This window comes from Anopheles moucheti, chromosome X (assembly GCF_943734755.1).
Source record: "Anopheles moucheti chromosome X, idAnoMoucSN_F20_07, whole genome shotgun sequence".
NCBI lineage: Eukaryota > Metazoa > Arthropoda > Insecta > Diptera > Culicidae > Anopheles > Anopheles moucheti.
The window spans coordinates 347,620-373,765 of NC_069142.1; the positions used below are offsets into that span (position 1 = coordinate 347,620).

At 34.5% G+C, this 26,146-nt stretch overlaps 2 protein-coding genes across 4 annotated transcripts; one reads left to right on the plus strand and one right to left on the minus strand.

Annotated features, from left to right (window-relative positions):
• Positions 1-969: 969 nt before the first annotated feature.
• Positions 970-18,346, plus strand: LOC128306843 (ubiquitin carboxyl-terminal hydrolase Usp2). 3 transcript variants are annotated; one of them, XM_053044464.1, is made up of 12 exons: positions 970-1,146; positions 4,983-5,445; positions 5,726-5,973; positions 7,575-8,204; positions 13,788-13,959; positions 14,940-15,086; positions 15,667-15,883; positions 16,387-16,539; positions 16,614-16,786; positions 16,885-17,037; positions 17,097-17,175; positions 17,489-18,346. In XM_053044464.1, exons 2-12 carry the CDS (start codon positions 5,031-5,033, stop codon positions 17,556-17,558), a joined length of 2,457 nt encoding a protein of 818 aa, XP_052900424.1. In that variant the 5' UTR covers positions 970-1,146; positions 4,983-5,030; the 3' UTR covers positions 17,559-18,346. The 3 variants fall into 3 exon arrangements, with proteins under 3 accessions (XP_052900424.1, XP_052900426.1, XP_052900425.1); XM_053044466.1 differs by lacking the exon at positions 7,575-8,204; XM_053044465.1 differs by lacking the exons at positions 970-1,146; positions 4,983-5,445 and having other exon boundaries at positions 5,865-5,973; positions 7,416-8,204.
• Positions 18,347-18,411: 65 nt separating this feature from the next.
• LOC128307018 (tyramine beta-hydroxylase) lies at positions 18,412-26,051 on the minus strand. The gene is made up of 4 exons (XM_053044724.1): positions 25,982-26,051; positions 19,328-20,586; positions 18,981-19,168; positions 18,412-18,895 (listed from the first exon to the last, which is right to left on the minus strand). Exons 1-4 carry the CDS (start codon positions 26,049-26,051, stop codon positions 18,565-18,567), a joined length of 1,848 nt encoding a protein of 615 aa, XP_052900684.1. The 3' UTR covers positions 18,412-18,564.
• Positions 26,052-26,146: the final 95 nt, after the last annotated feature.

A 26,146-nucleotide genomic window follows, 5' to 3' on the forward strand; every position in this document is an offset into this window, starting at 1 on the left:
TTCGCGAGGGATTTTGCGTCCACACTTGTTGCGGTCCGTTCAGTGTTGCCAAATCATCCTAAAACGCAATTTGATGCCAATTTGGTTGCCAGAAACGCCAATTTTCTGCTCGAAAACCATTCGATGTTTCGGTTACAGTCTGGACGCTCCTTGACAGAAGGGACAAAAGCGTAGTTTTCTGCTCGAATGGCAATCGAGCACATATCGGTTAATTCAACGGATAACTAAGGGAAAACCTTTCACTAAGCATGCACCATGGGACAAGTCAATGTTTTGTAGCATTTGGAAACCATTTTAAAAGCATGAATAGCATAAACACACTGTTTTATCAACACACGAGCGAATGTCACTAACTGACAAAGCAAACTGCTCGAATGGGTTAATTAACAGTGCGCAGTCTGACTGGTAGATCTGGACCTTGTATGATACACCTTCCTGAAATGTTTTTCAAATGGTTTTTCTTTGTTTTTTTTTTTTGTACCCTGTGGATAATAGTTCCTTATTTTTAGCAAATCTAAAAAAACATAAAAACGGAACGTCGAACGCTCAATAAACCATTTAACGACAAAATTGTGTTTAATTTTCTTTTTTACGCTGGACTATGTCTAATCTTTACTATAACCTACTTTTTAGAGAGCCGCTAGACAATGAAACGTAGTAGAAAATCGAGGTTAATGAGAGAATTTGCAGGCAGGTTTCTTCGCCTCGTATCTTATTGTAAATATAGTTCAAAGTTAGTGAGAGGAAAACTTCGCTCTGCATTCGTAATCTCAGTGGGTAGCGTAGAATAATCTATTTGTGGCTTGATTTCAGTCACAGTTTTTTAGTCGGCGATGACATGAACCGCTGATGTCGGGCTACCTTGAGAGTGTGATCCCACTACGAATTTAATTCAGTCTTGCGAGAGAGTAACACAATTGCACGTGAGTTTTCGCGGAAGAATAAAAGTAGTAAAGTGGTAAACTCATGGCCTAGTCGCAAATAAATTGATCTTTTTTATCGTCATTAATTGTGCTACTCATCATACTTGTGAACTATTTGTTCAATGACTGTTCGATCCGGTGTGGGCGTTAAAGTATAATAATGCGATTAACTTTTTAAACTGTTCGATGGTGATCGTGATTACGTAGTGTGTGTAGAAAAAACGTAAGTGGTTTCGTATGTATGTCGGGGTACAAACGGAATTCTGATCTTGTGCCGTAGCCATTTTAGGTTATGTGATCCTATGATACCGCTTTTAATAGAAAATCATTTGACACATGTTGGCGAGCGTCGAACTGCAGTTCAAATACTTTAGCTGTGAGACTGTAAGGCATTTTTCTACTTTAATCTCCATAATATTTTTTTTATCGATACACTCCACGTTTTTTAACAATACTAGTTTAATAAATTGAATGGGGTAAACAATGATTTGTATGCTACAGTTTTCAAAAGCAATTAATTTCATCAATCAAACCACAATCAATTAGTGTTATAAAATGCTGAGAGGAATACTACAACACGATCAACATTTTTGTTAAGTTTAGTGCTCGTCTCAATAAAATAAAACATGTGATGTATGTTCCTCGAAACGATAAATGACACACATATCGTTTGTGCTGAGTGTTGAGTGTTGAATGTCGTTCAACTCGTTGAACGATGGAAGATATTTCATAAATGTACTATGACACATGTAACCATGTCGTTTTACAATAGTAATTACTTTCCTTTGTGAGTGAGAAGAAAGAAAACGATTACGTTGCACTTGATTTCAACGAATTGTTCCTCTACAATATTCGTTGGGACCTACCTTAACACCCTTTTTCTAACCTTTTACGTGCACAAAACGAAAAACGTTACTTATATTTCTATCGTATTGCAATGTTTGTTGTGTGGTGGAATGTGCAATTTGAAGAAGCGTAATGACTACCCGAAATGGACCAAGTGTTACAGAAATTCGAGTGTTACAAAAAAGAACGATTATTAGTGTGCTAAACGGGGCCGCATATGGTACGAGCTTTCAAGGGCGAAGGGACACTGTGATGTATCTGATATTTTCTTTGTTTTAGCGTAATGGTTTGTCTAAAGTTAGTTTCGTCTTAATAATGACTTGTGCATTTCCCAAAGATATGTTAGAGTATACCTCCCTTACATACACCGTCACAAATGAATCGCTAGTTATTAATCGTTAGAGTTATAAGACCATGAAACATCGTTTCGGACTAACTCTTTCACATAGGGTAACCCATTCTTTTAGTTTATTGAAATACATGTAGCTAGATGGAATGTGCGCATGCTTCATTTTTTCTCTCAGAAAACTTACACGGTGTCTTATTCGCTAAAATTAAACCGTTGATTTTGGGTTATTTGGAGAAATGGTTTAACTTAATATTTTATCTCAATTACGAAATGCTTAGATTGGTGTAATCATCAAACAACAAATAATGAAAAAGTTTAGTTAGTAGCTAATTCACCTTAAAGTTTTACTTGAAACTAGGTAAATGATTGCGCACCATTATTAACGTGCAACACAAAGTTAAAGATGTTTGAGCATGCGCACGCCATGTCAAAATGATCGTGTGAGAAAAACTGCGTGTGTTTTGGAAGTCGTATTTTAAGGCCAAACGGTTATTTTGGTGCGTACGCAAGAATGAATATCAAACTAAAAAATGAAAACCATACAATGCTAATTATAGACAAGGTAACACGGGGTGGCAATACAAAGGCGATAAATGATTAGTTGAATATTAAAAAATCTTACACATTATGAAATTTTAAAAAATCGTTAGGAGTATTCTAAAATATGATTGTTATTAAACATCATTAAATTTCCCCATGAAAGATTGTTGACTACAGTTTTTTATTCATTGACAGTTTTAGAAACCTATTCACATCATTCAACCACGTAGCCATCCTCACATAAATTATTACTATGCTATATTTCAACACTATTATAAAGTCGTTTTCTTATGACGAGTTGTAACAGTATATTAATGTATGTAAAATGAATAACAAAAATTGCGTCCAGACCGCAGAAATTAATTTGCATACTAAGGTTGTATTGGTAAGACATAGAGCCCTAGCTCTCACTTTTAATTGGATCACAATTCTTAGCTGAGCATAGTCTTTCTTGATATTTGACTATTTTGACTTTGTTGTACTCATAGCTAAGGTACCAGTTTTGCGAAAATGCTCTCCTACATTTATACCAAGTCCGTACATCTTGTTGAACAGTGTGTCAACAAAACAATCTTAAACTCCATTTGACCGATCTTTTCGATCTAACTATTAGGTTCCTAAATCATCTTCATTCTTCAATCTTCGGTTCTTCAATCAAATCTTGTCTACCATGTTATTAGACCTGGCTTATTAGACTTTACCTCGTCTGGGTGGGATTTTGGTCCGGTCCGTTCGTGTGAAGACCGGTGCCGTTACCTTCATGCCACTGGGCCGCCCTCTAGACAACCCCTGCCACACCCTCCACCGGAGATCAATCAATCCCACACAGGTAAGGAAGGGCCCAAGTAGCGATCAGTTGAAATGGTTGCGAGAGATTTTGGGTCTGGTCTTTTTTTGGAGAGACTGGAGGATCTCGGTTAAGGATGGGGTAGGTATCCTCGAGAAGTTTTTAGGCTCCTTAGAAAAAGCTCTTGTGGGATCTTCTTCTCTCCGTGCTTCTTCTTCTGTGCTTTTGTGGGAAAAGTTATCCAATGGGACCTTAGTTCGAAGCGATCGCTTGTTCTTGGACTGCTTCCTAGTGAAATAAATAACATAAATCCTGAAGAAATCTTCATAGTACTATAGTATATTTGTAACCAGTTTAGTGAAATACCTGGCGTCTCCATACTGCTTACATATACTTGCGACGAGTTTAGTCAAATACCAGGCGTCGCCATAGATTGCTTTCATACACTTGTAAGTATTCTAGTCAACAAATGTAACCTTAATGTTCTTAATTATAGGAATCAGTAATACCTGCTTCTTATATTAAATTGTCAGAGTTGGTCCGGCTCAATGAGTCAAAACTGCGTTAATTCTTACTACACCCATTGCTACTTCTTCTATGACTGGTCTATGATACCTTCAACCAGATTTGTTTTTGTGTTGCATACTGTTTCGGTAAATAGGACGGCCCGGTGGCATGGTGGTAGCAGCGCAGATCTTCGCACGAACGAACCGGACCAAAATTCCATCCGGGCCAATCCCCCGTAGCAAGGACTGACTATCCGGCTACGTGGTAAAAAATGTCTAGTAAGCCAAAAATGGCAATCATGACCTATTGGGTTGTTATGTCAAGTAGAGAGATATGTTCTTCAATTGTCAAAACAATGCATGTTTAATATGTCTACCATAAAGTGAGATTCGTATAACCTTTCTAGACATATCAAATCGAACTGTTGACTTAAAGAGTGATGCGCATTATTTCTTATTTACGTTAAATTTCAATAATGCGCATCATCTAGAGATAACTTTAGATTAGAAAGAGTGTACAAAAAATTGTCGCGTTGAAATCCAAAATACAAAATACAAACTATTATCCTTTACGAAATCTATGTTTTGTTAGTCTGTATGTCTGTGACGCTATTGACATTTCGAACCCGCATTTACCATATTATCTTCTCCGTGATGGTTTTTTTCTTGTAGTAGCGAAACAGTGCAATCAGATACAAATGAGGAAAGAAGTGTATGTCTGTATGTGTAGGCTGTATGTCTGCAGGTTTACTTACCTACATCAACTCTTTTTCTCTCTCTCTCTCTCTCTCTCTCTCTCTCTCTCTCTCTCTCTCTCTCTCTCTCTCTTTCGCTCTCTCTCTTTCTGTTTTCCACTCAACCACTACTACTACTATGGTTTATCTGTTCATCATTTATTCTATTTTAATACGTTTTGTTTGGTGTTTCAATAATCACACGCGTTGAACATATATTTCATACATTACGTTGAAGATGTTTTGTACGTGTTTTTTTAATTTATTGGTTTCCCTTTTGGCTTTTTCATTACACAGGTTTCTACATTTCAGTGAAAATTATTTCAATACACAAGAAGGTGGAATATGCCAGTCATATCAGCGTATTCATCTAGTGGCAGTAGATATATTCAACCGCCTTCCAGTACATTAACAAGATCCAACTACTCCGATCGCATATATTATTCACCATTACTGAGCAACAATAAGACATACAGTATTAGCAACAGTGGTCTTTATCGCAAAAGTTCATATCGTTTTGATACACCATTTTCGTCAACTACCTCATCTTCGCTTTATCATCGACGTGAAGAACGCGACTATAGCAGCAAAAATCGTACTCTCTGCAAAAATTCAGAAGTCACATCTGACAGTCTTAAAGCCACTGTTGATACCAACGAAGCCAACACAAACGGTGGTATCGATAGTATCAAAAACAGCGAACGCAGAACCACTAACAGCAACAGATCCAGTAGATATTCATCGACGGTCAGCAATTACGGTATTATCCCTTATTAAGAATTGTTCAAACTACATTATTCCCATCATTCCCCATTATTCCTTATTATTCAATTATGCATATAACCCTGTTCTGTTCTACTATTTTATCAGATTTCACAATTGTTATATACGAACATTTTGATCATCGCTAAATCTCATGTCAAGTATTGATCTTAAAACCATTCAATCTTCATTTTACTTTCCTTCCTGTGAGATTTACACCATCTTACATTATGATGAATATTAAACATCCAATTCGATTATTTTTCTAATTAAAACAGCTGCACCGACAAGTCTACGAAGCAGTGGTAACTACGTTTCGAATCTACGTAACACAGCGTTAAGTGGAGCGGAAATTTATCAACGCTATAGTATCTCGAACTATAAACCTTCATCTAGCGTTGCGACTCGTATAACGCAATCGAGTTTAGCTTACACCGGAAGTTTACAAGACAATTCAAATTTGAACAAAGACTCATCGCTAGTTGTTTCTCCCGAGGATAGACATCATTATAACAACAATAGCAAGGTAAACATGTTTACTAGTTACACAATATGTAAAATAGATCGTTAACGTAAACTATAAGTCATATTCGTCATACACCCTTTATTGTTTGTAATCAATTTTCAAATTCATTCAAAATATTTAAAGTTTTATTTGCATACACATTTCCTCAATTTAAGGATTTCTAATAGGAAATTGATAAAAATGGGATTCAAAATTTATAGGGTTGGTTATGTTACTCTATGTTGTTTCCAATCAGTAGTGGCAGCATTAGAACCAGGTGCCTTCAACCACTACCAACTGTGGGCTTCGACTACCTGGTTCAACTATAAAAAATTTGAGTGAATCAATCTTTCAAATATGGATGGTAAAATAAATAGTTTGACATGCCTATTTGTTTATAAAGGCTTAGGTGCAGTTTCTGATAAGCCGATCTTATCTATTTTATGTGATCTTCTATTGTCTCGGAAAGATAGATTGCTGCAAACATTTATTCCTCATTCATTCATTAATTCATTCATTCATTTAGAAGAAGAAGAAGAAGATCTGTATCACCCACATGCGATCATCCAATTCATTGCGGTTGTTCGAAGAGTAAATGCAGACTTGAATGAATCCAACGTTTAGCCTTTTACGTAAAGAATGTTTTTTTACGATTTAACCCGTTGCACAGAAAAACGATGAATTTCTTCGTTTGTTTCTAGTAAACAAATGGATTCAAAATCATATTCAGTTATTTTACATAACTATCAATCGTTCCATTTGCTTAACGGTAATTTCTACAAAAATCTACTACTCTGTTGGTTCGATTGCGTAACGGTAGCGGCACCAGGTTCTCACACGCCAGTACCGGTACTAAATCCCATCCAGATACTATTTTGATATGCAAAACTGACTTTCCCACAGTGTGTCAATAAAAGGGCTTTTGAAGTAAATGTCGTTGAAGTAGATTGTATGGTAGTAAAAGTGCCAGCAAAGGTAGAAATTGGAAATAAAATCGTATCCATGATCACGAAACTGAGCAACACCACCAAGGAATAGAAGTAAAATAGTCATTATCTATTTGACATTTCTTGTCGGTAGTATAAATCTGTAAATTATTAACTAATAACTTCTTCTGAATTGTAGTTGTGTCTTCTACACAACATCAAAGCATTCATGGTACATATTTCAGTTAGCAGCAAATACATGAAATACGATTGATAAATTGTTTTTTTTTTGTTGCTTACACATTTAAACCTTCATATAATATAAACCTATTGTTATAGCAACTTAACTGTCTAGGAACGCTATTAATTCTTATTGTTCTTTTATTTTTTGTTACACATATTCATTATTTCGTACCCTTTCCCAATTCATATTAACTCTCGTCCCGTTTTATCCGTTTCGTTGGAAATGGATTACAACCCCATTTGCGCCATAATACAATCTCACCGAATCACTACGCAATACTGATTCGGAGAAAGAATACTCCCAATGTTTAACACCAAACATCAAAATTAAAACAACAAATTGAACACATTTTGCAAAACCAATTCTTGAAATATTACCGCAAACATTATCATTCGTCATATGTCATGAAATCCTTAAACATTACTGTAAACGTGGAGGAATCATTCACGCAGGCTACGATCAGGCTACGCCCCCCAACTTCATCGCAGAACTTGACAAATGCAAACAGCAAAAACAAATCAACCAATGAGAGTTTTAAACTAGAAGATTCAGTTGTGACGTCGATACCATCGGCTTCAGCGTTAGTGACTGCAATTGTAACAACCGACGATTTGGGTGACGAAGATGTCGGAGAAACAAAAGTTACAGCAAACGATGGGAAAGACCTTCAGGTCACAGCCACAATACGTATAAAGCCAAAAGGCAGTACAAGTAAAATTCCGGATAAAGAAAAAAGAAGAGAAAGTGGAAATAACATCCCTGAGAGCAGAAGTGTAATGAACGATAGCAATGTAATCGCTACTAGTAAAACAAACAACAGAAGCAGCATCAGAAACATAAAGGGAATCAATGATGACGAGTTTGAAGATGAAAACCGAAGTAAAACGAAAAGTTTTCATTATTATCAAACGGTTGACAAAAACAGTGATAAAATCGTGAACAACGGCAATGACCATGGAGAGGAAAAGAAGACTTTGGCGGTTAATGACGTTAGTCACGCATCAAACACCTCTGTCCTTAGCACCGCGCAAAATGAATACAATGAATCAGAAAAAGAATGCAATGTTGATCAGGCCATAAATGTAAGTAGAACAGCGCTTAATAATTTACTTAACACTAATATTTACCATAAGGTATTCAGAACACGTATGCTCCTTTATATAGATAAATTCGCTGAAACAATTTGCAATCGCATCTCATATTTATTCCGATGGACATGCGAAGCCTTACATCACATCAAGGGGAAAGTGTTTTCCTTAATTCATATTCCATTTCATAAATAATGACTATTCATATTACACAGTATACCATACAACTATTGATAAATTCGCCAAAGTTTTCACATTAATCATCAAAGAGTGTAAAGTGTACATTACAGGACTCATTCAGTTTGGTTATTTTTACACTTTTATATCAATAGGTCGTAGCATGATTGCACGAATTCGATCAAACATTTCCATTCACTGGCAAGCAGTGGTATCTGGTATCTACATACACAATTTGTTATTCCAATGTACATAAAGTATATGTGTGATATTATAATTTTGACTGTTTGACTACGAAATGAAATATTTTGATACATGATACAATAGATAATTGTCGCCCATACGTAGCACTGACTATTCAGCCATTGATAATTCAAGTCACAGATACCCGTTCGTAAATCAAAGGGAGACGGAAATCCACAAGCAAGTTTGGAAAGTTGTAATTTCCATTGTAGTTTATAAAAAAATATATATTGTTCCAGGAATATTGTCCATTACATTACTTAGAGTTCATATTGTTGGCCTTAAAACTATTCATTTGTTGCATATTATGACAACTATGTATTGTATAATTGTTTAAAATTAAGGTTTATTACATCTGAAGCAATTAAAAATTTTCTAAACTATTTTAAAAAAACCCCTGAGGTTGGCAACTCGTCATCTCGTCATCTCGTCAACAGCAGTTTTTCGTTGGAACGGCTAAGGCTGTGTCAACTTATGCTAGCATATGGCCGGATAGTCAATCCTAGCTCAAGTATTTACATACTGATAATACAAATGTGTAAGGTATAGACCGATGCATATAGAGTAAAACGACAAATAATCGTAGAGAAATTTAATAAATTAATTGAAAAAATTAATAATTCTTCAAAAAATCATCACAGACTCAAAATAAAAATAAAATTATGAATGAAGGAGATTAATAGATTTGATCTTAACTAAAAAAAGGTTCTCATAAAATACTAACGACATTTTGAAGCCAATTGACACCTTTTCCGGAAATCATGATCAGCGTTTTTTCATTATGTAAAATGCGATTCTCGTCTAGATGCAACTGAATAATGGCAGCATTTGTGCACAATAGAACAAAGCAGATATAAGGTACAACAAAAACGTTATGTGTTGTGGAAAGTTGTCCAAAGTCCTTGCCTATATTGTCCATTACCAACTCCTTCCCTGTGTGCGAAACGTTCCCCCGAAACAATCTGTTGTGTCCAACCTGATACGCTTTGTTTCAATGTTGTATTTGCATCAAGTTGCCGTCAAGTCGATGTCGATTTTAAAGACGCATTTGATCGTGTTCCCGATTATACTATCTTCGCCATGCTTGAGAAGTTAAAATTCTGCAATACTTTTATATCCTGGCTAAAACCCTATGAGTGTGATCGTTCTACCCACTTGATGCGCGAAGTATCCCTCTCCAATATTTGGTGCTCTCTAACGTCTTATTTTACCAGTACGTCTTGTTTGTCAACGATATTTATGCAGTATTATCTCATGATTGTTACCTAATGATGATTTGAGATAGTATTAAACTATTCCCTATGTTTCTTTACCTCCTAATTATCTATTACTGCAAGATATGTATTTTAAGTATTTATGGATAGATTTTAAGTACTATTTGTTACTCCAAGATTCCTTTGTGTTACAATGTGCCGTGATAACGGCCTTACCTTATGCTTCCCGAAATGTATTTTAATATCATTCCGTCGCTCCCCGAAACCTTGTCGTTTCTGTTTATCGTATACATGGTGTTCGTCTTGACCAGGTGGTGACTGCGAAGGATTTAGACCACAGACAGAGTTGTTCGGTACAACACGAAAAAAATATTTTAGAAACCCCTATAGTAGTCTCTATCTGCTACACCTCATAGACTCTGACTTCCCAGACCACTGATGTTTGAGAACTTTATATTGCATATTTGTAAGACCAATATTAGAATTTTCTAGTGTAGTGTGATTGTCTTCCTCTCCCAACTCGATCCTAAGATCTTAAGTCCAAGTCACCAACTCCCTCCCTATCTATTCCGTTGTCAAGTATAGGGGCTTGAAAATCTCGAAACGCTTCCGTTCCATCCCGTATGATCCGATCCCATTCTTCCTTAACTTGACCCAAGCGTTATTATTATTATTTATAAACAAAATTATCTGCCAAAAGTGTTTTAACAAAAAAATAATTAAGAAAACAACAAAAACAAATAGTTATCTTAAATAACTAAAGGGAAGGGAAGGTACAGGGTCATGAAAATATACATATTAGGAAACGGATGACGATTCACGGAGACGAACACAAAAGCGGGACAGAGGAACATTGTAGTCAAATAGATTATAGGGATTATTGAAAGCCGACAGAGCTCTGAAAAGAGGATTGTTCATGCCGTAGTTAGTGTGACAAGATGGGATATGCAAGGGAGATCTATCGCGAAGGAGACGAGAAGGGCATAAAGTGGGACTGCAGATTGGAGAGAAGGGACATCAAGTTCATTTAACAGAAGGTCTGCAATGAAACTTGCTCGGATATGGACAGACATTTGTCTGTCTTCAACGAACCCAAGCCCAAGAAGGTGACAACGGACAAGATAGGGAGGGGATCAAGATGGTATCTAAGGAATCTAAGGATGTGAGGGTCTCGTCAAGCCAAACACCAAGATTATTTACCGACGATACACGACGTATAACAGAGTCACAAAGAGAGTACCTCAACGGGATTAAAACAGATCTAGTAAACGAAATCACACAATACTTATCAGGCATTAGGCAACATTGTTCGCAATTTGAAAGTTGTGACCTGTTACGTAAGTGTGTACATGTTTTGAACTGATATTATTATTATTATTATTATTATTATTATTATTATTATTATTATTATTATTATTATTATTATTATTATTATTATTATTATTATTATTATTATTATTATTATTATTATTATTATTATTATTATTATTATTATTATTATTATTATTATTATTGTTTGATTATTGTTTGATTATTGTTCATCTGTTTTTGTTTCCCGTTATCATCGTCGTGTTTATGATTTTTTGTCCTGTTTAATTAAATTTATTGTTCTCTCTTTATTTTTCTTAAGCACTTCACTGAAATTTTTCTGCTATATTTCCCTCTTTGCTATATATCAATATCAGTTATAAAGCTTAAATTAAAAAAATACAAATATCCATTTAGAAAGGAATAAAAAAAAATATTACGATCCCAATCATAAAATACCTTCAAAGTTTTATCTCAACAATTCTAAATGAACATAGAAGTTTCTACCTCGAGCAAATTGGTTTGATTCAAGCAATACGCGAACTCGTAATATTTTCATAATCGAATGATGTGCATTAGCATACCTGGGATTTTTGAAATTGCACATGTTTATAGAACGCTCAATGGTACGATATAAATATCACGCGACCTACGAATGAATGCCCACCCGGAGTTTGTAAAACCTGTTCTATATATCCCACATGTTCTATATTACTTCACCACATTCGTGGATGGCAAGGAATCTCGAAAGTCCAAATGAACTACGCCTACAATGCTTGTCTATTTTTACCGTAGCTGCGGTTCCACCATGATGATTACACGATGTTTCACGATGGAAAAATCGTATGAATCTAGAACGATGCAAAATCTTTTTTTCGTTAAAACGGCCAGGCCATATAGACTAATTTTACCACGTAGCCGAATAGCCAGTCTTTGCTACGGGGGAACAGTCCGGATGGGATTTTCTTTCGGATTTGTCGTGTGGGACCGGCGACGATACACCACCAGACCATACCATAAAACTATTGAAAACCTTGAAACCTGTAGTAACAATGTTTTTTTAAATAAAATCATCATAACATGGTATTTTACTAAACATCCGCTGGATAGAAATGATGGAAAATTGGTTCATTCATAAATACACAAAAACATCAAAAATTGAAAAGAGATCAATGATTGATCGAAGAATACTTGCATCTTGCCAACATGCTTCAAATGCGTGGAAAAAATGTGGAAACATTTTGTACATGTTCATGTGTTGTCCACATGTGAAAAATGAAGCCGTATATACTTCGCAGAATTGATATTAATAGAACATTAGTTTCTTCAACAAAATGTACAACCTTGTATTCTTATTAAAACTTTTTCATAAACATTCGTTTCACGCGCAACATCGCGTTCTTCATAGCAAGCTGGAAGAATGAAAATGTATCGCGGCGTAGGTTTTTTCGTACTCTTCTACTTTTATTTTATTAATTTTTCTTTCTTTTACTATCATAAATACACAAACCTTTCATTTCAAACACATTCAATGTTTTGAACTGTGGTCCATCACATTTAATGACTGACATCTGTGGCCCATCTGGTCCACCCTCCTTTCCTATTCTGTGTTCGTATTTTCCCAAGCCATGAAAAAGAACCTGAACCTGCTGAAATAATCGCTTTTTAAGGTAGATTTAATCGTTGGTACAGGTAATACTTGTTGGTGAAAATAAAATAAAATCACAAACAAAATGTTTTTTTTTTCGAAACGTTAGGTGTTATCTTTTTTATTACTTATCCAGGTTCTGTTCAGGTACCTGAATATGTTCACTTTCATTAAATTCAACGTAATTTCATACGTAAATTGAGAAGAGTGAGAAAAACCTAAAAACTTGAAAAAGTTAGAATGTAAGAAAATAAATTGAATTCTGTCTCATATCTTACATGCAACACCAAACAAAAATTTCATAAACTATGGACTGAACATACACAGCGAACTCGGCAAACTTTATGCAGGCAAAAAACATTGCGAGAGAAAGAGAATGTTCGAATAGGAGAAGTTTAAAATGCATTTACATGTACATAACAATTTTGGTAAATTCAGTAAGTTGTGCCTAAAATAATTGTAAAAACATCAATTTGTAATCGTTTGAAAAAGAATCAAGCTGTCTGGTAACAATACCATGAATCGTTGATAAAAATTTATATAGCTTCAGTGTACTCACCAGTTTGTACATATCATGGATACATTCTATGGAGGATTTGGACCTATTGGTTGACATTCACCTCATAACTACATTAAAATGAAATTGACGCGTATCACAAAATCGCATCAAAATAAAAAATATAGTTTTCAAACGACTAGCGTTTTCCTACTTTTCGACTACTTAGACAATGTGTGTAAAACCTAAAATTTCAACTTAGACTTTGCAAATGCAATAATGAATATTTAACTGTTATTAAAAAAATCATGTCTTCGTTATATTTTTGGTTAAAATTATATCAATATATATGTATGCATTTCATTACAAAGTGATACATTGTGATACATTGTATACAATTATTTATTACTTAATGCTGCGTTATAAAATATTTATTTTAGTTGTTTTTACTTTTTGAAACCTTTTCTGTTGTTCTCTTATCCATAACATAGCTTCGGCACAGTGTGGACTTGCACAACACTGTCAAACCGTCACGAAACTACCATGATCAATCTACTACGGAAAATGATGCAACAACATCGTCATCTAGATTGTCCACGTCACTCAAGTCCAGTTATGAGCAATTGTCGGACACTACTGATTCCTCACGGAGCTCTAAAGCAGGTAAAGTATGTAAAGTTAAACATGACGTATCCATAACACATGTCATTTTGTTGCATTGAGCATCTTTAAAATCTACAGTATCTATATGAAACTCAAAATTAATTTTCATAATGTAGTTAATGAAGGTAATTAGCAATATGAATTCAATGTTATTGGTAATTAGTTATTACGACATCAACCGGCAGCATTTGTGTTGAGGAGTTCAATGTTTTCAAGACATTTCCTAAAACTAAAGATCATAACACTCAATAAATTTCCAACTGTATATGCTAATAGAACGTATAGTTTGCAGATTTGATTAATTGTAATATTGAGAATACAGATTTAACAGTGATCAATGGGTGACATTAAAACAAACCCCCGTTTAAACCTTTCCAACTTACCAATCCAAATTCGGCTTCGCTGAGCGTTTAATGCGTAGTGATTTAAAATAAAATTATTTAACTATTATCATGTAAATTCGTCGCTTCACCGTACTATCCGAGTCAAAAAAAGATTTTGCCTATTTAAAGGAACTTGACCCTGCCGACATAGTTTATCTTTACAAAAAAGGTATAATAAAGAGCAATAAACATCTACTCCTTTTTATTCATTTACATACGGCTCGTATAACTACACATAAAATAATGAAGTCTCTATTGTATTTCAATATTAAGTTTTTGAATTAAGTGAACTTTACTGCGCGGGCCGAGCCGGTGGTGAATTTGGAAAAATTGGATTGGAATTTGGGAAAATTCCTTCCAGAAAGTTCCCCCGTACGCAGGATTGACAATCTAGCTACGGATAACAAAGGTCAAAGAAAGTGAGAAATGGCAGACCTAAACATCTTGAGTTAGTTGTGCCTATAAAAAAGAAGTACTTTATGAACTAAAAATGTAGGCAGCGACTATGACTAACATGTTGAACGTACACTAATATTTAATTATAGTTAACTAATAATAACTACTAATTTTACCAAACTACTTTTGGTTTATCTCTAGGACTCTGTGGTTTATGGAATATCGGGAATACATGCTTCATGAATTCTATGATTCAATGTCTCAGTAATACTCGCGAACTTACATCATTTCTTCGAAGTCAACCATCAACCGAATTAGGTACAAACAAGGATCACCGCATATTGGCAGGTAAGTTTAAATAGATTTATTTTCAATTACACTATTGGTTTTTCTGTTGATACGGTCTGATAAGTCTAATGAAAAAAAAACTTAATTTTTTATTAAAACGATCGTGCTCTCATGATGGCGACGTGGCGTGATGGGGATGTTCTTATTTAGCATACATTTTTTCTGTGTTAATTTTTTAAAAAGTTTATGTTGCTAGCTTATTAAGAACAAAAACGCAACAGCACATTCACTGTAGAATAATTAAACATTGGAACAATGTAAGGATGTAGTAAATATTCAATCGTCCCAGCCGATACGATTGCTTGTTTTGGACATATTTTTTTTTTATATTGATTAAGCATAAAATATACAAAATGAATGGGTTAGAGGCTGATGAAATTGTAGATTATAAGAAAATAGTTACTGTCAAATATTCCATTACGTGATTTAATTCTACAACATTAAAGATTAAAGGATTAATTACATCAAAATTGAATTGAAAATGAAAGTCAGACCGTTAATTTTATTTTTTTTTAAACCAATACAGTATTATTAAACCAATACTATTAAGCAATTCAATGTTGTTGTCTTCTGCTTACAGAATATACCAAATTAATTAAAAATATGTGGAGCGGATCACAACGAAGCATTAACCCGTCAGATTTAAAACACACTTTCTCTAGCAAACACCGAATGTATTCCGGGTCAGCGCAACAAGATGCTCAGGAATTTCTAAGATTTTTCCTTGATTCATTACACGGAGCATTGAACGTGGCTGTCAAGCGAGATCCTTTAGGTGAAATCGATGATGCAATGAAGTACGGATCAAGTTTAGTTTAACATTATTATAATGTGTTAACGTGAAACCATAACTCTATGTTGACTTAATTTCTTGCTAACGCATTTTGAAAACTAACAATTTCTTTCTGTTTCTTCGTTTTGAAGTTACGTGTTACTATATCATGCCTGCCTTAACTGACTTGCCAGAACTATGTGCTACTCCATATCACGATGGAATTTGATAGTAGTTCTGTGCTTCTGTGCTGTAGTTATAATAATTGTCCATTCTTAGTTTCTATTATAATGTAAACTTTTTGAAAGAATGGTTCCATGATAAAAATCTTTATGAATAACACATCACTGGTTCCTTGAAATTCGCAATGGTGTTTACAATGGATTTGCTTAGAATATTTAATTTCAATTTAATTTATTGTTTTCCCGACATAAAATAACACAACGCACAATTTTCAATGCTCTGTTATTGAATTGGTACACAGGCATTTGTATGCTATTTAACAAGATGTTTGTTTTGATATTACAGCAGCCGGGTTAAAGCAGACATGCTTTGGGAATGGTATTCAAAAGCTGAAAATTCGGTCATAAAAGATTTATTTGTTGGACAATTAAGAAGTACTCTTAAGTGCACACATTGCGATACCGAAAGTACGATGTTTGATCCCTTCTGGGATTTAAGGTAAGTTGCTCTGGAAACATAGTCATGGTTTAAATCTTAAAGTAAACATTGAATCATTATATTTTTCTTTACAGTCTTCCACTGCCCACATCGAATTCGCGATGTAAACTTGAAAATTGTCTCGAAATGTTTATAAAAGAAGAGATCCTCGACGGTATCGATCAGCCCACTTGTTCTCATTGTGAAACTCGACGAAAATGCACTAAAAGCTTGACAATCGAGCGGTTCCCGCGGTATCTCGTGATTCGTATCCTTTTTGAAAGTTTTTTAAATTTATTTTATTATTTTTTTGTAGCTATCACATGTGTTATTTTGAATATGCTACTCAATTGTAAAACCACGTAGATCTTAAACGATTCTCAGAAACTCGTTTCAGCAAACTAACAAATACAGTAGAATTTCCAACAAAGAAACGGGAACTTAATCTTCAACCGTATGCATCTGAAGATATTTCTGGACCCGTATACTATTCCCTGTATGGAATTTCGAATCACATAGGTAACCTACATAATATATTAATTATCACACTAAATTAATTACATACCTTATACTTTCAGGGTCTACTGCTGGTGGTCATTATGTAGCGGTATGCAAGCATCCAACAATTCAAGAATGGAATGAGTTTAATGATAACTAGTACGTATTGTTGGTTTTTCATTTCGGTTCATAAATATGTCAACATATTAACATAGCACGTCATAGCTGTTTTAATCAATTAACGCACTGTTTTACAGATACATGTATTAAATTTAAATTGTTGTTAAGTATGACATAAAAACATATTTTACCAATTCCACGCAATCAACGACCAAAATAACACATTCGAAGCACCAAAACTAATCAAGATGAGAAGCTTACTCAAGCGCCTCACTGCATAGAATACTTATTTTGACAGCATCTTCTAGTGCTAGAAACTGACTGTTAATTAAATATTCTTTTTTTATTTCAGCGTCAGCGAAACATCTGAACGAAATTTAGTAACTTCGAATGCGTATGTTTTATTTTATGAACGAGCATAGATGATTATGTAATTCTAAAATCTGAATGCTTGAATGGCAAATAGTAGCTATTGTTGATACTTCTCATCTGGGCGAATGTCATAGAAATATATTTTTGTTTTATTTTTGGCAGTAACAGGTGAAACTGTATTTATTGAAAATAGTTTTGCAAAACTTCCCTTTTTATGGAACAGTTTACAATAGCAACAATTTAAAAGATTTTTTTTTGCAAAGATATTGTACATGGAACAAAACCTGTCGTTATATGATTGAAATACATTTTTTACAGCTCTACATCAATCAATAACTTAACTTAATTTGCTTAAAACCAGGAAGGCTATACATATTTGAATATAAATCAGGTCTTTAACAGTTCGAATACAAATTTGTTTGCTTTTGGTAACACTGTTTCATTTAGTTTTTTTATATTGGAACGGAAGGTGCTTGGTGATGAACGAACAAGTGAGACTGCTGGATTGAAATTCGTAATCCATACAAGGGCGAAAGGAATGGTATGAGAAAGAAAGTAATTGATGTGATTTACAATCTTGTGAACAAAACATCTGGCAACGAAGGAGAGCGTCGGAGTCCAGTGGGCAGTGCAGCAGTCGGATAAATACAGTTCTAAATAATGCTTACTAGACCCTGTCTGGAAGTATCCACAGAGTTACGTCTATAACTACTGTTGGATCAGAAGTTATTAAACAGGATTTGTTGAAGGAAAACGCACCACTAATCAAAACTATGCGCTACGACAAATGAAAAACTTATTTATTGATTTCAAAACAGCCTGCGGGGACATCTGTATCTATGGGAAAAATAGAATGACTTTAATAATCACTTAAAATAATAAATAGTTGGGAAAATACGGGCAGTATAATTTACTTTTTTATTGTTTATTATGTTTTTGTTTTTGTTTTCTTACATATAGAACGAAGACTACTTCTTGCATACGTTTTCAACAAATTGGATTTTCATTTTGGAACACAATAATGCCTTACTTACAGTTACATATTTCATTGCAATTTCATTCCTTCAATTTCGACTCGGAATAGATGCAGTCACCAAGATTATCACAAAGCCCTTCATTCAGCGATTTGAACCAACGCAGATGAGATGGAATAGAGGCACAGGTTCTGGGCTCAGAAACAGGAACTGGAAGCTTGAAAGTTGTTATAGGTGCATTTTCCCATGCAAAACCGTCGAAACGCATTCCATCTGATCGATTGCATTGCATACTCAGAGGGCTCGAAAGATACGTATCAGCCAGTTCGTTTACCCTTGATTCATCCCATTGAATTGATAAATAATTTTCCGAACGAGGGCCACTTGCTGAGGATATATTTTGCTTTTCAACTCTGAAAATATATTTACATGAATGGTAATGAGGTTCAAACTATTCAATGCGTTTTATATCAATTACATATTTTTTTTAATACATACTGTTTCATGTAGTCAAAGTAATCATGCAGTGACTTATCGGAAATGGAACTTTTGCAGACTTCTAGCGCTGTTGCTGGGTAGTAATGAATATAATTTACACACATTTCATCGCTGATTGAAAACCCTCCAAGAGTTAACGTTTTGTAACCACGTGTATCATAGTAACAGGTTGTTACTAGGGCATCACCCTAATGAAATATGGAATTCATTTTCATAAAATTAGAAACGATTTTTACAAACTGTGAGGCAAAATTTTTTTTTAAATTTGAAAATGTTTTATAACTGAAACTAATAGTTAACTACCTTTCAATTAAAGAGCAATAAAATAAGGTTGAGAGAATACTAACCGGCAAAACATGAGGTTTATAACGCAGCTGTCGTATCTCTTGATAGTGGTGTGAGAAGAAGTCATCTCGATTTACTAATGGGAGCTCTTCTTTTCCCCGGAAATGACGTGTAAGAACGCGCACACCGCGTAAATGTGTGTGCAACTGTGAACCGAATATCACTATACCTTTCTTTGGTAAAGCTAGCTGAGTGCATTCGGCTATACAATAACCATAAAGCGGAAATGCTATCTGCCCTGGTGGTATAGCCATTTTGTCCGTATATTCCAATCCCAATTCCATTATGGCAGCATCATAGCGACGTAACTTCGAGACTACGTTGATTCGCATTCCGGAGCTATCGATGAACCCGGACTTTAGCTCCGGATTGTTAAAATGTACTTCCAGACGGATATGCGGATTAAACTCTTTACCGCCTATAGGTAGTCCTGCTTCTTTCGGGTAAGTAAATGAACCAGCCCCCATAGCCCACAGCGCCATAACTTTCGAACACAAGCGTCCTGATGCAGGCATATCATTGCAAGGGCCGTTGTATGTATGAATCTCCATGTTGTTAGTGACACATTGGAAAACTTCCATATGGTGTACTAAATCTTCGTTGTCTATTAATGGCTCAAACTGAACGATATGATGCTTGACGTCTGTCAACCACGGATCAAGTCGCTGTATTTTACACCAGTAAGTTGTTTCCACCGCTGGTACAACGACAGCGTCCAGATGTACTTCGACCTTTTTTAAAACTTGGGATTTTTCTTCAATACGTATCTTATCAGCTCTTAGCAGCTGTACTGGTAGAGTACCATGATTTTGCAAGCTTGCATTCGGCACCGTAGTGAAATCGTTTTTCCAATCCAGCAATGTATCCATACGCCACCACACAAGATACATAGTGCCGGAATGAAAAACAATATCTTGTGGATCGCAAGTGTCGAACTTACGGCGAAATGTAATAGAATTATCGTCCATGTGAATAACGTCACAATTCTGCAGAGTATCAATTAAGAGATGTTTATTGTCACGAGAAGTATATGTATCATAGACTTGATGATAAAGATTATGAACAGAGGAGAACACACAAAAATCTGTACGGGATAGTTCTCCACGTTGTGAAAACCCTATACCAAATGTCCGGAACTTTCCATGTTCGAAAGAATTGTTTATATGGAAAAATACTTCTTTTTCATGCCAGTCTACCATCCAAAGGAGTTTGGTTAGTTGATAGTTTAAATTAAGATTGTGTAGCCGCTCCGAAGATATATCTGTAAATATGAGAATAAAAATATCACAATGATACATTACATACATGTGTCAGTTTTTCATTTTTCTGAACGTTATTTTCTATAACAGCATAAGCATAAACATTTATTTATTTATGTATCCATGATGACGGCTTTCGCCGTATTATGGACATCGTAGTGTCGAGTGGTGTACAATTTTACAAGGCATTTTCTCCTTGCAATTTGCCTTATCCCCGTTATAGACATAAACATAATATATTATATTTTTTCTCAATCTGCCAATTTTTTGAACAAGTCATAATTTTAAATATTGTTTTACCGTGCAACTAAATATTCCATCTTTTAATAAAAAAAATTAATTAGGAGCCAGAACACATGACTACAGCGATATAACTTGAGAAATGATTAATAATTGAAATAGGGAGCCATCAAACTTCTTGTAGCTGGAAGATCATGGCTTAAAATAAATTGGTTACGTCAATCATGTTGGGTACGTGGTGGGATATATCAAGATCGTAATTAATTATGATAATTAATCTATAATAATTAATCTATAATATTTGTTGCAAATACCTCTCCTTCTTCATCGTCATAACAACCTCAGAAATTGGCTTTCTTTAAATTTATTTACTCGTAGCCGAATTGTTGCTTATAGGCAACCCGTGCTACAGTATCGAAGGACCCGGTACGACACAAGTATTGATGAGCGCGGGTCCTAGAAAGGTGAAAGTGTAGGGAAATAGAAAACTAAAATCAGTAGTAATAAATCTCAAGGGCGAGAAAGTCACAAAAAGAAATCTAAGTCGAGTTAAATTTGTTGCGATCATAAAACGGATTCAATTTCTTCGTACGAAATCCCCCCTTCGTACGAAAACGTACACGAATAGTTACCAATAACCTGGCAAACATATGGAGCCAATACTATACAATACCAATACCAGAATACTAAAAACCAAACTAAACGAAATTTTGCTTCAGAACCCTTAGAATTACATGACAAGATATATGAACTTTTATGAAAATAGAGGAAAAAATGATTCTATACAATTTTTAACTCCTTTAAACTAATACATATTTTTAATATTTTTTAAATGAGAATATGTACCAAAAACAATGAATTGTGCATAAAAATAAGCCCTGAGAGGATTTTTTTCCTGTACAACTTTACAAAACATCATTTTGATCCATCTCCTTTCATTTAACTTTTCTGTGGTTTTCAAAAGACCAGTTGATTGTATCTGAAAAATTCCCACAGTATCGTACTGACATACGGAAAATACTTAGTTGAAAACATGAAGAATCCTCAATAGCCTGGCCTATCATTTCTGGCTTTCTGTGACTTTTATTTGCCCGTAGCTGGATAGTCAGTCCTGCGTACGGGGGATTGGTCCGGAATGGATTGTGGTCCGGTGACCGGACCGAATCCGAAATCCGAATGCCAACGGGCCGCCCGATCCTATTTACAGCTCTCCTATTTTTCATAAATACAATGACCCCATTGACAAAACGTTGTGGTTTCTGCCCATTCAGTGCTTCGTTAAGAATCAAAGAGATTTCTCATCGTATGACCCTGTTTTAGCTGTCGAGATTCTGATTTTTCAACTGTATGAAAAAAATTTAATTATTACAACAAAAAATGAATTGAGAAAAAAACTGGCGAAAGTTCAAAGTAGTAGTGGATAGACATTAAAACAGACAACAAAAGATGACACTGGGGGGAAAAACAACTGGGGGACAACAAAAGATGACAATAAAGGGTGGAACGAATACGCTCACGAAAGGAGGTTAGGGAAGAATAATATGTTAAAATGATTATAAAATCGATTGAACTATCTGAAACAAGAAAGTACCGAATCGTTATGACAATATAGAAAATGTCGCGTTTTCACTGCAAGGAGAACGTTGCATTAGAACTTCGTCAACATGTAATTTGAAAAATGTTGAAATATAGAGATGTCACACATTCGTACCTCATTCATCCTAGCAAAGCCTTCGGATAATCGACAAGCAATTTTGCATTTATGTTTTTAATATTATGCTTCTGGGTTACGTAAATATCTCACATAGGATGCTTTCAAATCCGCACGACTTTGCCTACTGAAAACATACAAACCCAAATAAAAATAGAACAAACTGAAAAAGTAGGAAAACCTAAATGAACGTTATTGTATTCTAATGTGCTGGAAAATCTAAAACATAAAGAATAGTGTACGTTAGTCATACGACAGTTCTAATAATTGAATGCTAGAATTTGCTATTGCTGAAATAACTATTGAAAAGTTGAGTACTTGTCATAGGAACAAATATAGTTTATAGGCGTAATGGAGTTAATTTCCAATAAACGATAAAGAGATTCAAAAGAAGTATTTTTGAAAGTAGAAAATACTTTTTTATTCATGAAGAACGACATTAAGAAGATCATAATAAAAAAAACGTTTCAGAAAATTTAAGCAAAGGCTACCTAAGAAAAGTTCTCTCACCAAAGTTCGCAGTCATACCTTCCAACCATTGTTACGTCCTTCAATAAGAACGAAATTCCACACAAACTGCGAAAAGAATGCCGCATGGTATGCGTTGGAAAGAGGTAACCAAGAATTTAATTTCATTCTACAGAATTCTATGCGCATTTCTCCTCCTACATATCATCTGTGGTTCAGTAAGAAGACTTCCTGTCCGTTTTTCTCGAAAAGAAAAAAAATTTCAACGGTGACTTCATCTGGACGATTGAACGTTGGCAAAAGTACTTCAGCATTAGGACAAGGAAAACTATTAACATCGCATGCAGGCGGGTGTTAATGAAAACAAAGGAATAAAAGCAATGAAACTGATCACATAACGTCACGTATTAGCCATTCATAATATGCAATACTTTTTCTTCCATCATTCATAATTAAGCACCATTCATTCATTATTCCAACATCGTCGAATAACGACGTAGAAAAATAAATTCTTTTGCTTCTCCTTCTTGTTTTATGAATATACGATATATTGATAAAGAAGAGAAACATATGAAAATGATTAAAGACAATTGAATGGAATAAAGTACACTTAATTCTATGTTTAATAAGCATTCTGCAAAAAATGCTGTAAAGTCTTTTCGGGTGACCATAGGTCTGATGGCCAGTACCTGAGCTAAAGCCACCCAAAACACAAATATTATCAAATTATTGAAAGAATTAACTATCAAATGTGACTCCGTGTTGGACTCAACTTTACTGGATTCTAATTAATCTTCACGCAAAAATCATTTAGCCAATCTTTTCTTAGTGCCATTATGGGAATTGGTGGTCTTCATTAAAACATTATAATTAACCATTTTCGAAGTATTTTCTACAAGTCCCTCTTTCTGGGCTATTGCCTACTGGCCAGATGAGGCTAATCTTGACAAACAGACTAATTTTCCTGACCTGTGATTCCTAACACTAGTTTTTGCTTGAAGTTCTATTGGGTGCTAACATTCTATTTAAAATGGTATGCCTAGTTAGCCTTTGTTAGTGAATCAATTATTGTTAACGTGTATAACTCCTGATCAAATGTAATAATGTATAATGTAATGTAATAATGTATAATGTAATAATGTAATAACTCCTGATCAAAAAAAAATATTTTAACCAACGTAATAAATTTTGTTATTACAATTTAAAATTTACAATACAATTCATTTTATTGTTTCAGCTCATCCACACCTTCATAAGCACATTATCAATATTGCAATCGACATTATTTCGTACTTTTCGTACTTTTGGTAAAAACTTTTGATCAGCTATACGACAAATATAGCACTGTTTTAGCTGGTTTTACCCAAATTGAACCGTATATTGAGGTAAATTAACAGTCGTTAAATTTTCCATTCGGGCAGTTTCACATGTTGTTGTTGTTTGTTGTTTTTATAGAGACTTTGAGCTGGGCAGCTACATTCGCCTCTTGTTTCACATGTTGCCTTGAGTAATTTATGAGATTGAAATTTTCACCTACATAACCTTTAATTTAATTAACTGGTAAGTTAAACGATAAATTAAAGGAAAATCGTACCAGAGCACTAAGTTATAAATGAATGATATTTTCTCAGTTTCTAATTTTAAAAATAGAGGGGCGGTGGCATTGTGCTCGTCCTAGTGCGCTCATTCTACTACTCATTTACACACGAGCTTCATCTCTCCTTTTCCTTTTCTCGCAATGTTCCTACCGAATCTTATCTTTGGGTTTCTTTTTTTTTACTTTTTTAATACGCTAGCTTATGCCGCCCGCACTTGATAATTCTGTCGCAACAACCATATTCCTGGCTACCGGCTACCCGACTAGCTCAAGCGTTTTTAATCGTTTTTACCTTTTCTTTTACGAATCCTATCTATTCAATACTTGGAATGGATATGAAATTCATGGTAATATTCCCTGAATTGTATGTGAAGCATTTTATAAATTGTTTAATCACTATTGATTTTTCACTAAACTTATTCCTCGTAACATGTGTTGGATGTGTCTTGAGATGTTTGTGGATGTCATTTAAACCAATATAAAGAAATTGTACCTAAGATCAAATGTAAAGTAAATGTAAATTACACATTTACGTATAATCTAACCAGAAAAGATAACGTCATACGAAAGAACGCACTTTAATGTTAAAAACCTTGAGATGTTTGTAAGTAATGATTGTACATTTAAAGTGTTGTTACGAAACTGATTGTTTAAGATTGTAATGAATACTATGTATCATATTGTTCACCGCAAAACAAATATGTGTACGGAACAAAGTTTTAAAGGATACAACAGTCTACCGTTCCATGCAGGCTTAGCGTCAAATAGACCATTCGTAAGTTCGCAAAGAACCACAAACTGTTCTTTCGGAGACACAATAACTGGTACTAAGCGGGAAAAATATTTGTGGTAAAATTATAATAAAAAAGGACCGATAAACACAGCAAAAGTATTCTTGCAAAATATAAGATTAAATAAAGTATTCTGTTTTCAATACAATTTTTTCTGTAATCTTTCTTTGATTCAGCATCACATTTTTAACCGTTTGATGATGCCCAAAAGGCTTTATCAGCATTGCTGCACTTCGTTGTAAATCATTAAATATTGTATTTTGTTACAAATTTGCTCATTGCAATTAATTTTCAATTCAGGGATGGTGATTATGACTCAGTGATAACCGTTCTGCTAGGGAGATGAAATTAATTAGTGAATTATTCAATTTAATAGCTGATTGAAGAGAAGTTACTTTCCGATAGAGAAAGTAAGCTTGTTAGATTTGCCTACAGCTATTTGATGGCGCAGTTTACGTGTTGATGGCGGTAAACTTTATTGTATGTATACTGCTTGAAGTATTGGGAAATAATGTTTTTATTTGATTGTAATATATGTATTGCATGTATTGAAAAATATGTATTGCACTTAAACTGTTTTAGAAACCTACTGTAACATACAACGGTGGTTAATAATAATGCAAACACACAGCATCTAGCATTACACGAATCCATTTCCATCGCGGTTGAATGTTATAATTTTCGTTTGTGTTGAACGCAATTGTCACTATGTCAATGCCTTTGGATCACTTTTACCACTATTTAAACATTTTTAT